This window comes from Hesperophylax consimilis, chromosome 21 (genome assembly GCF_061612785.1).
Source record: "Hesperophylax consimilis isolate HC1 chromosome 21, BYU_Hcon_1.0, whole genome shotgun sequence".
Lineage (NCBI taxonomy): Eukaryota > Metazoa > Arthropoda > Insecta > Trichoptera > Limnephilidae > Hesperophylax > Hesperophylax consimilis.
Window position 1 is genome coordinate 26,160,617 of NC_142856.1, and position 14,882 is coordinate 26,175,498.

At 38.3% G+C, this 14,882-nt stretch overlaps 1 protein-coding gene across 1 annotated transcript in view; it reads left to right on the forward strand.

Annotated features, from left to right (window-relative positions):
- Positions 1 to 14,882, forward strand: part of Sbf (SET domain binding factor) — a 181,566-nt gene that overhangs the window by 151,987 nt on the left and 14,697 nt on the right. Inside the window, exons 25-35 of the mRNA XM_089644755.1 lie at positions 1,415 to 1,523; positions 2,490 to 2,686; positions 4,187 to 4,371; positions 4,770 to 4,983; positions 5,134 to 5,269; positions 6,346 to 6,528; positions 7,047 to 7,223; positions 8,456 to 8,635; positions 9,308 to 9,495; positions 11,161 to 11,308; positions 12,265 to 12,516. Of these exons, the coding sequence (XP_089500881.1) occupies positions 1,415 to 1,523; positions 2,490 to 2,686; positions 4,187 to 4,371; positions 4,770 to 4,983; positions 5,134 to 5,269; positions 6,346 to 6,528; positions 7,047 to 7,223; positions 8,456 to 8,635; positions 9,308 to 9,495; positions 11,161 to 11,308; positions 12,265 to 12,516 (1,969 nt within the window). The remainder of the gene's footprint in view (positions 1 to 1,414; positions 1,524 to 2,489; positions 2,687 to 4,186; positions 4,372 to 4,769; positions 4,984 to 5,133; positions 5,270 to 6,345; positions 6,529 to 7,046; positions 7,224 to 8,455; positions 8,636 to 9,307; positions 9,496 to 11,160; positions 11,309 to 12,264; positions 12,517 to 14,882) is intronic.

Sequence of the window (14,882 nt, forward strand, 5' to 3'; positions counted from 1 at the left end):
AAATTAAAACTTTTGAGTTTTCAAAGTAGTATAAAGGTCATTATTTCTTTGAAAACACCTTTTGATTGTTGTTTTTCATGTAGGTTTTTTATGTGTTCAGGTTTGTGTAGAAATAATAAAACAGGTTTTTGTATTCATATAATTTTTTTTTTTTTGACAGTGGTCTCCCAATTGGGAGATTTCTTTTTTGCTTAGGTAAAGTTAGCTATTATGAAGAAATATCTTATGATATAAACATGAGATTTACATGAATAATAAGATACATTATCTGGTAAACAGAAACGAATTGCAAAAAAACATAAATCATAGTTTTTATTCCAATATTCAAACAAAAATCTTCAATTTAATTTTCGCGCAGTTCTGCAAATTCTCGCCCGACAGTTGGGGGTATTTTGACTTTTTCCTACCCCGATGTTTAACAGGTTAAGTGTACTGAAGTACTGTAGTATGCTGTATGTTGTACTGAAGGGCTCGATGTACTAAAGTACTCGATGCACTAAAGTACTTGATATACTGAGTATGTACTAATATACTTAGGGGGTATTTCACTATCTCTGATTATGTTCTGACTAAGGACTAATCCGCGGATTAGTAATTTTTTCGTTTTCACTATATCTGAATAACGCTAACGCTCGGGTTAAAGTTCGATTTGACTAATCAGTGCTCGAACCTCACGTTAGGCGCTATTCCTCGAATCAAAGATGGCGTCAAAACATTCCGAGTTTGACAGCGGAGAAGTGAGTTGTGAATTATTATGGATACCGAGGTTTTTGATTTACAGAAGCAGGTGAAAGGTCGGCGATGCGAAGGCCGCAAGTTTTAAGATCTCGAATGAATTTGAATGCTTGTATGATCCATCCAGAATTATTTGATTGTGTTCAAAATAAGAAACAATGTATTAATTCGACACGAATCTATCTAAAATGACCTAATAATCAACATAACATAACCAAAAAAATGCAATTTGCGGTGTGCGGACTGTAGCGGGAAACTTGTCAATTGGCGTTGACGTTAGCATTCCATAGACATTGCGGCAAAACATGACAGGCGTTGCAGTAGATGGGGTAACTGCAAACATTTTGCGATGTTGCCAGACTATTTCGAGTGTTATCTATCCGGAAGCTCGGCAACAATGGTGAAACGGTCGCCGTTGAATAACGAAGTTATTCTGATCTTTAAAGCCAGCCAACGGCTAGCTAGTCAGATATTTAGCCCGACATAGTGAAATACCCCCTTAATGTTGTTACTTGTTATAATAGTAGTTGTTACAAAGTACTGATTTAGTTTTGACACCACAGTCCTAACTGCCTGGAACCAGTTTCTGGTTAAATTTCTACTCCAGGTTCTTCTTCTAAGTAATCATTTATGTCACTCTTCTCGTTTAATATATCTAATATTTGGTTATACTTTACAGATCCTCAGCAAGTCACCACAAAGGCGTGATTGGCATGCTAAAGTCCAGTCACCCTGGACAACAGTCAAACGCTCCAGGAAGTACTGAAACCACATCAAGTCTTGAGCAGGTGGGTAAGGACGGTAGGAATCAGCACCGTAGATAACAGAAACAAGGGAGATAGGCCATGGACCCCGTGCATAATAACGCATGTCGCCGACATTGTTTTTTCATACTGCTGCAAATCATATCTGCGAACAGCGGCACCCTTTGTTTCTACCTAAAAACCAAGCGCATAACTTTCATTGGCTCTGCCGCTTTGATAGTTTGTGCAGTTTGGTCGTAGCTTTGCGACAGTAGAGTGCAGAGGAGAGGCATATTTATCGTACCCAGTAAAAGTACCGGGTATTTTCATGCAGTATTTTGTACTTGTGACAAATCTCCAAAATACCTGGTTCCTAAATACTCATACATAAGTATTTTATACTGAGTATTTATTACCCTCTGTCCCCAGTCACCAGATACTATAACCCCCAGGTAGGTATAAAATACTTGTGAGTATTTTGTAACCAGTATTTTTAACAGGTATTTTCTGTACCTGTACTCACTGTACCCAGTAACGAAAAGTACCTACCTCTAATATGCAATACTCGGCTGTCGCAAGTTGCTGAGGCAGAAAATTTGTGGGGAATCGCTGTGGGCATAAATTATCTGAGTACAGCGAGTACAGGTACAAAAAAATACCTGTTACAAAATAATCATAAGTATTTTATACTGGGACTGAGTATTTATTACTCTCCCTCCCCAGTCCCCAGATAGGTATAAATTACTTTTGAGTATTTTGTAACCAGTATTTTTAACAGGTTTTTTTTGTACCTGTACTAACTGTACCCAGTAACAAAAAGTATTCACAGAACCCACCTCTATTCTATGATTCTCATTCTACCCTGCTGATATCATAATTTATTGGTTACAGCTATATAAAACATTACAATTTCACTGGTAATCATTAAATCTCCGTGACACAATAATTTTGAAGTAGCGCTTACTCCAATTAACCTAATCTATATCTTTTCTAATAATGTAATATTTCCAGGAGAGGTTCCTGTGCGCCCTGGTGGCGGCAAGCCGGGTCGGCTGGCGCACCGGCCAGGCAGGCTGGGCACTCTCCGAGTCCTCGCTGAGCCTGGACTCCATCCTGCTGGGCGGCGCACCGGAGGAAATGACCACCACGCCCGATGCTGCGCGCAGGCACACCAACCCACTGTTCTCCCGGGCCATGGGCACCCTCAGGTACTAACCTAACCTAACCGGGGTACATAATAACCTTATTACTTTTTCATCTGAAATAGCATCTGCCACATGTTTCTGTCTCTCCATTGTTGTCAGTATGTTGACACCAACACCTCTTGTATCTTTTAATCCACATTACAATTATGTCAAAATTTCACAGTCTTGATCTTAAACATTATAAATCTTATCTTAAACATTAGTTTACCAAAAAAAATAATTAATATTTGACAAGTTCTAGTATCTTCACCCAAAAATGCAGACAATTTGTCTCGACGCCATCTAGTGAGAGAGTTAGCACTTACAATGCCTTTCTCATATAAAATAAAGTTGGTTGTTTCAGGTGAAAAAATGTAACAAGCAGTAATTGTTGAATGAAACACTAGTATATATTGAATTATTTTCGCGGATAAGAGATAAGCCGCCATAGCTCAGTGGTCAGAGCTGTCGACCGGAAATCGAAAGGACACGGGTTCGAGTCCCGTTGGCGTCATGTATCTTTTATCAGGAGATTTTTCAATGTGGATGAGTGTTTCAGGCTAATAATTATTGCTTATAAAATAATTGTTACCCTTTGTGCTATGGAAAAAAAAGTCTTGTCTTAAACATTAGTTTACCAAAAAAAAAAAAAAAAATTTTTTAATTTATGCACTCTAAATATCTTATCGCAATCATTTTTTAATGTTGATTGTAATTTTAAATTTTTTTTAATTTTAAATTTTTGTTAATATACAGAAGAGTCTCTGATGATCTGAATTTGAATTTTAATATTAGCTTTAATGTGTATTTGTTGAATTTCTTTTAACGACTAGGCAATACGCTAGTGGGCCGACAGGCCCGGGCCAGGGGCCCCAACGTCGAGGAGCGAGGAACTTTTTTTTAACAATTATTTCGATACATTTCCTAGTGCCCCCGATTAGGAGGGGTACCTAGCCCCAGCTATGTTCCAATACGGTACAAATTGAAGACACATCAAAGAAAAATTTCCTAGAGCCCCCACGTTTGGAGGGGTATTTGGTTAGGTGCCAAAATGGTACACATTGAGGATTCAGGACTCAAAAAATGGTATGTCCCACTTTCTAGTGCCTAGGGCCCCTAGGCTTATAATTCCGGGCCTGCCACTAGGGGCCAAACCCCTGAATTTGTAGTGTTGAAAAATTCGCGCACGGTACGAAGCACTGCAATTGCAGTGTCGACCTTTTACGTTCGTTTTGCCTTCGGATATTACCTCTACTGGGTTAATTATACATGTCATTTTATCAAGTATCGTACTGTCTATGTGTTGGTTTTAATAAAAATTATTATCTGTTGAAGTTTTATGTCCGCCCCTGCGGGTTAAACGAAAGGAGAATAAATGTTTACAAGGGATTTGAAAATGCCCGACTCGCGTAAAGAATTAAACACTACTATACATAGTCAAATGAAGCTACAGTGAAGGTACCGCTACACACAATAAAATGTAACTACACACTCAACTTATGAACCCAATTCTCCAACTTCCAGTGTGTTCCCTCGTGGCAGTGGTGGCAAGGGGGGCGCTGGAGGCAGCAGCATATCGGTGGCGGCCGGGGGGCGGCAGCCTCTCAGCCGATGGGGTTCCCTGAAGGACCGGCGCGGGGGCTCCCAGGCTGACCTCAACACGCTCAACAGGCAGGACGTCAGGAGCTCGGGGGCTGATGCGGATTCAGGTTGGATATTTTAATTAATTATTATTATTTAATGAGCAGGCGACATTCTCCTTAGACGCTCATATCTAATAACAATAAGTTTAACAGTACGGGTTATTTTAACAGTTTTACCGGTTTGGGGATGTAACATGTAACACACTGCTTTGAATGTGTTGGTTGGTTTATTAAAATTTTGAAGAATTTTCTGGTTCGTTGGTCCTGATCTTTCCTTGTCGTGTCTTTCTGTTGAGCAAATGTTCACAATATCACTAATTGATATCCTGCAACATTGAGGCAGTGCCCATAGTATCCCCACCGAATTTGCAGTGCCGCGCGCAACAAAACTGGACATGTGCACCAAGCCTTATGGTGCAATCTCCGAACTCAATGTCTGACGTTTTATATGTATATGATTCCAGTGTGCGGGGGGGAAGGCGGAAGCAGAAGGCCCGCCCTGTACGTGTTGTGCGAGAAGGGTGGGTGGAGCGGCTGGGCCAGCGGGGTACGTGGCTGTGAGGGCGTGCCCCTGGAGTACCCCGATGCGCGCGCCTGCAAGCACGCTTTCAAGAAACTGCTGCGGGCGTGCGTGCCCTCTAACCCGCTGCCCGGTGACCCTGACGGCAGTTTCTACAAGTAAGTCAAATAGAGACCTGAAAACAATAACTTGTAATATTAGACTCAGAAATGTTTCATGTACGTGATATGCACCAAAGAATATATATTGAAATCCCGTTTTAAACACTTAAATACACCTGTAACTACATACCTATTAATTTCCCCTAGGCAAATTGAGGAGTCCAGTTGGCTTGTCTTCATCCGATCTCTGATGCAGATAGCTGGAGCCGTCGTGGATCTCTTGGATGCCCAAGGATCATCAGTTTGTTTATCACTTGAAGATGGCTGGGACATCACCGCTCAGGTAATGAAATCTTCTTGATTTTTGCAATTATGCATTGAAAAGTGTTCTGCTACTAGTATTACGGGCATCTTCAAGATCAAATACTCTCCGCACCCCTCGTTTTCTTTCTTCATTAACCCTATTAGGCCCTTCTTTCACAGGGATATGCAAGTATCCCATACTCATGTTGTGTACTTAAACAACTTGTCGTGCACAGAGCTAGCGTAGCAAACATTTATATATACTTTCATTCTGTACTAAGTGTGTCTACAGAACATTTTGATACGTAACTTACCTCAAATTACTACATTGTGTCTATATAATATTATGATGAACATGTCAACACAGCTTCTAACTTCTAACCTAATAATGTAAAATACTGCCACCATGGGTGGAACTACGGTGGAGACTCCCAAGGAGGATATTGTGTTTCCACCTATGACGGCAGAATAACACCCATGCGAACACCTCGGCACAGGTTCTCCTAGTGAGATGTTCACAGAACATTACTACCTAAGCTTCAATCATGTATATACAGTTGCATATCACATTTCATTCTACTACCATGTTTTGGAACATCTATCTGTATCACTTGCACCCAATGTCAATAAGTATACCTATAAACTGTATGTATAAGTGAATAGATAAATAAATAAAAAATATTCTTTATGCATTTTTTAAAATGTCTGACACAAGTGAGGCCATATTTAAAGTCTCGACGACGTTCGCAAGACTAACCTCACCCGACTGGACGCGGGAGACTGGCGTCACCGACGAGTTAACAAAATGTCGGTAACATGTAAACGAACCTCATCATCGAGTATCGGATACGTGCGTATCCCTGTGGGAAAAGGACCTTTACTCTTAAAGCGCTGATCTGTCGAAGAAAACTTTGATCTAGCATTAAAAATAAATGACATTTGTTTTTAATACATGTTACGTCAAAAAAAAATGTGTAGCCTTTTTCAACTTATTTATTTTGGAGCGGAAAGGTTTGAACCTGCTACGGATATTTTCAGATGGACAGATTAGTGACCTTTACTCTGCATTTTCCGTCTCCAATAACTCGACTCTTAATTCAATTTAATTGGTCGTAGGTGTCGTCCATAGCCCAGGTGTGCTTGGACCCAGTGTACCGTACCCTGGATGGTTTCCGCACCCTGGTGGAGAAGGAGTGGCTTGCTCTGGGCCACCGGTTTCCCCAGCGGAGCAACATTGGTCCCCAGCCCCAAGCCGGATACACTCCCACTTTTCTGCAGTTTCTAGATGTGGTGCATCAGGTAAGTCGCAATATTCTGTTAATTGGTCAATATTTTCACCCCACTTGCGTTACCAGTACCTAAAGTGTGCAAATACAATGATAATCTTTTGATTTTACTTTACATTCAATTCAATTCATTATTTCAAAAACATTACAAAATTGTTCATTAAATTTGTTTTTAACATAATTTGTAAAGGACAATTAAATAAGTATGAAAAATAAGTGTCAACTTTACTAGAATTTTATATCTGTTCTTGTCTATGGCGTCTAGGCGCTCAATAAAAATACTCATCATTCACCCCGTTAATAGGAAGTCTCCATTGTTAATCGCTTCAATTACCACAGTAAATAATAAATTAGCGATGAATTGTCAATCACATCAATGACCCAAACTGACGTGACTATTGACCATTTATATTAGATTGTAGATTGGGTTTGCATCATCCACCTAATTCTGCTGGAATAAAATCTTAAATAATAATAAATAATTGCAATTCTGTGAACTAAATATTGATATTGTATGTCCCTCCTTTGCAGATTCAGAAGCAGTTTCCCCTGGCATTTGAGTTCAACGAGTACTACACCCGCTTCCTGGCATACCACTCGGTATCCTGCCGCTTCCGCACCTTCCTTCTGGAGTGCGAGGAGCAGCGCGAGGACCTGGGCATCGCCGCCGCCGAGGACAAGAGAGGCTCCCTCAACTCCCGCCAGAGAGTCAGTACCCTATCATCATCTGAATTATGTCCAACATCTGTATAAGTCCAACATCTGTATTACGTCTGACATCTGTACTATGTCCAACATCTGTATTACATTGCATTCTAATGCTCCATTTTTCCTGTTATTTAAACGGTTAAACGGTGTACTTCTATAACCACCCGAGCGATGGAGATTTCCGGGTTTTCGGTTTTCGATTCAGCCATTCGATTTAAATAATATCATATCTCCAAATATTAATACGGAAACATATGAACTGCTTACTGCGGTTTTAAATCCAAAGAATCCTCTTAGATTTCACCGTTTATTCCATATTCATAATTCATTTTATTTCATAAAAATCACCTACCTAAATTTAGGTAGCCCTCAATCGAGTGGGTAAGTACTGATACCAGGTGAAAATAATTGATAAACATAATCTGCAGGGTGGAGGGGACTGCAGGCGAGTTGGTGATAATCTGGCTTGTAAATAGCACAGACCATCAGGGAATATTTTAATTCCCTATGAAAAAAATGGATTGATCATTGAATTCACTTTGCAGGAGAAGCAACACTTATAAACCAGCCACCAAAATACATATAAACAGAAAGACTCACCAGAAAATAGCACTCGCAATTGAGTTCCACTCCTTGATCTCTCTTCAAATTCGGCAGCAGACGGCAGGTCAACACAATAATATATTTGCATTCGCACTATGAGATTATAATATGTCAACCAGCTCTCAAGAGAGTAGAATTATTAATAATGAAATATTAATAATTAGCACATTGTAATTCCAAACGTACTGCACATTATTGTGACAAAAAAATATTATTAATCATTTTAGTCTTAAATAGACCTCTTTTGACAAACGATACAATCCGGATGAATCCAACTGATCAATGCAAAGGTGACTGGAATTCGTCATCACTCACCTGCAGAGCAAAATCTATCCAAAACTGACCAGAGATGTCTCTTTCATCCATTATTTTTAATTTATATTTTAAAAATTAATTCACACTAATTTTAAATCGACTGCTTCTCCACGGGTGTTCCAAACCAAATCAAAAAACTTTTTTGAAACTTTCGATACCATCGGTGTGCACAAATACATTCAAACATGTCCTTTTTAAAATTATTTACCTTTTACTACTGGTCTTACCAATGTAGTTTTTGAATTGTCATGACAACTGGAAACTATTTATGCAAGAACAATGTGTTTATATATGTAAATATGCTTTGATTTCAGTGTGTGGAGACCGGCCCTACAAGCGCCAATGATGACCCAATCTACTCAGTGGGGGGAGTGTCCCCCGGGGGCTCCAGAAATCCTCCGCTGGGCCAGTCCGTATTTGACTACATCGAGAAGCAGCATCAGAGATCACCCATATTCTTTAATTTCTTGTACACGCCTGACTTTGAGCATCCAGTGAGTTTAAATTGTTTTGAATTAAAACTCGTAGAAGATGTTTAGTATTCTGAGAGTCATTAAAAAGTTAACCCCTCACAGGATGCCCTGAGGAAAATAATTTCCCTCAGAGCCTATGCCATTTTTCGGTTATGCTGTGTGGAGGGTATTTTTAAGGAAAGGAAGGAGAGGAAATTCTGGGAAGGAGGAAAAGGAGTATGAGGAATGGGTGGGAATCTAGGGATCAGTGTGTTCAGGAGTGATGGACGTATGATATATTCCACCCGCTGCGGCGCAAGGCTACTACCCGTGGCTCTATCCCACTGACTTTCTTTTGGGTATACTCGGAATGAACTATCTAACAAACTGCCTCCTGTTTTATATTTTGTTTTAGTTTTAATGTTCTTGTTTTGTCCTGTCCTGCTGTTGTTGTTATTCTAAATTTTTTCATCACTTTGTATAAACAGTATATTAAGTGTTATAATATTAGATCTGTATTGGGTAAGGCACACTGTAGGAATAATTTTAAGAACATGAACACTAATACATACTAAATTACCGTTTTTAAGTTTGTTATAGTAAATGGCACTTGAAGTGATTAGAACTACAATAATGATAGTAGAAGGAATTCAAATATTATCAGAATAAAAAAGAAAGATTAACATCTAGTAAAAATAATTTTTTTGTTTGCAGGTGTTGAGACCGCAGTCATCCATCGCCTGTCTGGACGTGTGGGAGTATTATACGATGGAGGAGCTGAGCTCAGGGGCGCCCTATGAGCCGGATGCCCTGCAACAGGAGCGCTGCCGGCGGGAGGAGAGGGAGGCTGCTGAAGGCGGGGCGGGAGCCCTGGACACCCAAAGGATCCTGGTCACCGCAGGGTGCGTACAAACAAATACCTCTAAAATTATTGGAATAACCAACCCAGAGAATCCGACAGCTACTCGATAGATAATCCATAAATAAACCACTCTCTAGATCGATATCTTCGAGCTTTTTGTATATAACATATTGATCCTCTATTTAACCATAGATATGCCAATATTTAGACAAATTTTATGCGTGCAATAAAAGTACGTTACACTCCATCGAAGAGGATAGAGGAAACTAAAAAAAAAGGCACGACCATAGACAATATTATTCTCTTCCGGAGTCTACCCCATTAATTAGCCTTAAATATTATTTAAAAAATAAAATTGTTTGAAATGTCAAAATATTCCCTCATAACAAGAAAGATACATCTGACAAAGTGCTATCCTGCGAAAATGAGCTTAAAGTATCTTTCTTTACAGCTCATTTTCTCAGGACAGCGCATGTCAGGTGAAATATTGAGCTGTGATGAACAATCAATCTGTCGTAAAAATAAACTAAGATGACTTAAAATTTGAAATCCTTTAAATAAAGGCAGAACATTTATTTATAAAATTATCAAATATGAAATGTGAAGATGTGCTTTTTACGACAGTATCGAATTTTGACATTTCTCTGCTTCAGAAAAATGAAAAACACATTAATTTTTTATTTCGTTTTAATACAAGTTACATTTATACATAAATAAATATAATATTTAGGCCTGATAAGGGAGCCACGATTCTTACTTTGGTTGTATATTATATGTTTTGCATAATATATAATTTTTTTAAAGCAAGTTTTTTTTGGAAAATGATTAATGTACGTTGTATATTACTATAGAGATATCACAGAAACAGGAAAAAAGAATATAAAAGAACAAAACACATGTAAAAGGTTTACCAAGACAATATAAAAATACATAACAGACAGGAAATACAAGAATATGTAAGAACAAAACACATTTTATAGAAGGTGTTCACTATGATGTTGAGTAAGTAAAAAAAAGCTAGACAAATAAAATAAACTTATTACGACAATCATTTCTTCCTATATTTAGTATACTTTAAAAAACATAGTATGGCCATTTTCCTCGTGGAATCTGATCCATTATAAGGTCTTGAGTCTTTGCCACATAATTTCTTATTGACGTCTGCACACCATGAATTAATAATGATTAATAGCACAAATCATTACAAAATAAAAATCTAAAAACTTCCGCAACTCCGATGCGATAAGTGTAAGGATATACAATTACCCGTTCTGAGGGTTTAAATGTAGTTTCTTTTTGATAAAATATTCTACCACACAAAAGACAAGACTTTGAAGATGGGGAGGACTTGGTTCACATTGTTTAATACACAGACATAGAGTTGGGATCCTTACAAAGAGATTGATATAAAATTATCAGACAGCAATGCCTTTTCCTCTATTCAAGTAGGACCAGCGTAAAAGGTAGAACTACCCTTCTTGCTGGAAGTGTATTAATTGTTTCAGGTATGAGGGCATCGCCGCCAGCCTGTCCAATGTGTTATCTCATTATGCAGACAGTCTCTTCATCGATAAAAATCCATGTTTTGTTATGTTGTGGTTCCAGGTACGAGGGCATTGCCACCAGCCTGCCCAATGCAATATCTCATTATGCAGACCGTCTCTTCATCGATAATAATACATGTTTTGTTATGTTGTGGTTCCAGGTACGAGGGCATCGCCACCAGCCTGCCCGATGCTTTCACCATCCTCCTGGAGCGGCTGAGGAAGCTGCAGCTGGAGCTGGGCTACCTGCCCCAAAAGTGGAGGGTGCTGTGGGACAAACTGGAGCTGCCCACCACTGATGAACTACAGGTATGAACTTTACTTTAGTTATTAGCTAAAACCTAATGATTCCGATCTGATTAAATTTGCACTGCTTTTTCCTGTAATATTTCTAGATCATTGCATTAATTTTCTGCTTGCATCATCATTTTCATCATTTGTACATGGTTGACATTTGGCACATGGAAACTGGTCATTTCTACGACTAATTCTTGTGTTGAACAGGTCAGCCTTGGAATAATTTTCCAGCCTCTGTGTTTCATTCCTCCTTCAGCTTCAGCTTCATCCACCAATAGATGCAGGAAATGTGAAGAGGATGAAGAGACTCCAATTCACCTTTGGTACCTATGTCCCGCCCTGTTGGGAACAAGGCTCAGATACCTGGGGAGATATATTGTAGAACTAGAAGACACATATCCAATGACAACCAAGGTGTAATAGGAGATAGTACAATGGCCCCGTGGCCTAAGTGCTTACGGGAACCTTACGTCAACCGTCTCCTATAATAAAAAAAATCCCTCCTTCAACTTTTCCTCAATAAGACTCCCTTATTGAGGAAAAGTCCCTTTCCTTTGCCTGAAAAGTTCCACAATGGACTGCGCTGACAACCGTTGTCTTACTTTAGCGAACTTTGCTTTTCTGCACAGGGTCTGGTTATTCCGATGTTCGCTCGTCGGCGGTCAACGTGCTTTCGTAGTTTATGCATTCTCGAACCTATTCTTTTATTTCCAGATTTTATGTTATATATATTTTATGTCTACGATAACCACTTATCGTGAATATTTTTGCGGTATTATGCTGTGTTGCGTTTCCTCCTTCTTTAGCCAATATTTCAGACAGTGTTACAGTGTCATGTTATGTGCAGGTTGATGATGAACACTGTAATACGCTTTTGGCCATAAAGATCTTAAACCGTAATAATTAATACCCACTTTTAAATTCTCTATTTTCTTTTAATTTTGGACTAAATTTTTATCTCTTTCCAGCGGAGTTCATCCTTCAGTTCCGCCATGGTCCGCTCTTTAGGCAGGGCGGCCCACAAGCGCTCCACCCTGGACATCCTGATGCGTGCCCGCCAGGCCGCCCAGCCGCCGGCTGCAGGGCAGGGAGGTGGCGGGGGTGGTGGGGGAGGCGCTGCAGACACTGGCCTGGCGCACCCGCACCGCTTCGCGCCCGCCCACCATACCTCTTTCACATACTGCGATCACTGCAAGCAGCTGCTTTGGGGGCCGGTCAAGGTACTTGCTATATTAATATACAAAAATCTACATAATACACTTGTATAAACTCTACCGTTTTGCATTTGTCTGTCTATATATTTGTTTGCACATTCCGTTTGTAGATAGTGTCCATTTTAATGGTTCAGTAAAGATTCTTTTTTAAATGTGAAGTCATCGTTTATTGGACTTTCTTAATTGCATTTTTTTTCTCAATATTATGGTACCTACCTACCGGCCCAAGGATACATAGTTTGAAGAAATAATTGTCATTGAAATGTGATGTTTCTTTGGACAAATTGGATAATTCCAATATTTGAAATAAATAAAAAAATGTTGCATAAAATATAATATAAAATAACATTAAAATTTTTCCTTTCCTAACACGCTCATTAAAGAACATAAATATATATTATTAAAATAAATACCGGAAAGTCCAATTATGTCCTGTACATGTGAACCGTATCTAAATTTCTCTAATAAACAATAAACAGTGTAAATATCAAGTGACCTACCAGGCAAGTATGGTACTGTATATTATCTGCCTGTACAAAATATACATGAATAAGAATAATAATGCATGTATATTCCAGCATTACATTCATCGATCAAATGCATTGTACACATAGCTTTATATTAGTGATCAATGAACCGGTGGATGCAATCCATTAGACATAAATTGATAATAGTTTGACTAGTCTATAGTTAGTAATAACATAGATCATTGTAGAAATGTATATACAGGGTGTCCGGAAACTCGTAGTACAAGCGGGAAACTGGTGAATCTACATCACATTTGGAGTCGATTTTGTAGTATATTTTTTTTTGATTTGAGCTTTCGTTATCGAGTAAATCGAGTTTGAAGTTGATTTTTTTTTTTTTTTTTTTTTTTTAATCAAATTCTTATAAATTATTACTGAAGATCAAAGTACCCAACTAATTAAAACTATTTGAAAGTAAAACAAATGAAGAAACTCGGATTTGAAGCATTATTTTGAAATCACACTTCATTTAACCCGGTGTAATCATAAAATATTTCTGCTCTGCAGGGTTAAAACATCTGTTGTTCAACCCTAAACACCAGAAAAAACTTTAACCCTAAAATAGCCGAAAAATATTTTTTTTTGGTTTTTTTTTTTTTTGTGAAAATGCTCAAAACAAAAAACTTTATGTTTTTTTGGGTTCCCAATGTGGTGTAGATTCTCCAGTTTCCCGCTTGTACTACGAGTTTCCGGACACCGTGTATATTTGTACAGAGCCCTTGAGGTGATTTAGCACCAAAACGTCGTTATACAAATCATCCAAATATTATTTATCTACTTACAAATCTTATGATTTCAGAGCAAATAATATTGTTTTTGATTTATTAACCTTTCCTTATATGTCTGTGGTGTGTATTTACTACACATTGCTTCTAATAACTTTAATAATTCTATAAATATAATAAATTCTGGGTTCAGATTTTAGGTATTCTTCTGTTATACATTTATGCACTGAATTAAAAAATAATATTTTACATAGTTTTCAAATTCAATTAAAAATCAGAGTGTTTTGTTAAAAATCGGGAACAAATACACCAATACAATCAACCACGTGACACTGCTACGTGAAGTGTGCGAGGAAATGACACGCTATTGATGTCCCGCTTTAGTTCGCTATGCGGGAACATGAGAAATCTACACGTCCGCAGTTGTATTTAGAATATCGATATCTACGACCGCATAGCTGTGTGTGTGTCAAGTGCCCATCCAGCACCTGCAGCCAGTCGGTCGCGGGCCGTCGTTAGATAAGGACTCCTCGCAAGTTTGTTTAGCATCTGCCGATGGTTTTTTTTTTCATATTTTCAGCAATTAAATTAAAATTATTATCACTTTTGATATAAAATATAATAAACTTAAGCGATAGCACAGTAAGGGAAAGGTTAAACAAGATAAAATTAGAAACATACTTTTTGGATTCGAGGTCTACTGTTCACAGAACTACTCGTATGTAGTTTAGAACAGCTAATCTGTAATAGTGTGAATTTATATAAGGCCTTTCTACTCCTAGGCCCCAGACAGGCTGATAAAATTGTTAAGAAAGAATTCTAATTCAACAAATGGCTAACATAGTTAGTAATATTTTAGATTGGGCCTACCGCAGATTTTAACATTGACGGATAAATCAGCTATCTGACCACCATCTCTTATCAGACCGTACGACTCACTAGGAAACACCACCACCGAAAAGGTTCTGATAACTCTGTGTTATTTTGAAGCAACGTGCGTATTAAAAGAACTAGGCTTTCGAAACGAGGCAATGAAATTCGATAGGGAGTTGTGTTATTTATATTTTAATATCAGTATGTCATTTGTGACGGTAATTCTAAATAAATTAATTTTGTAAAA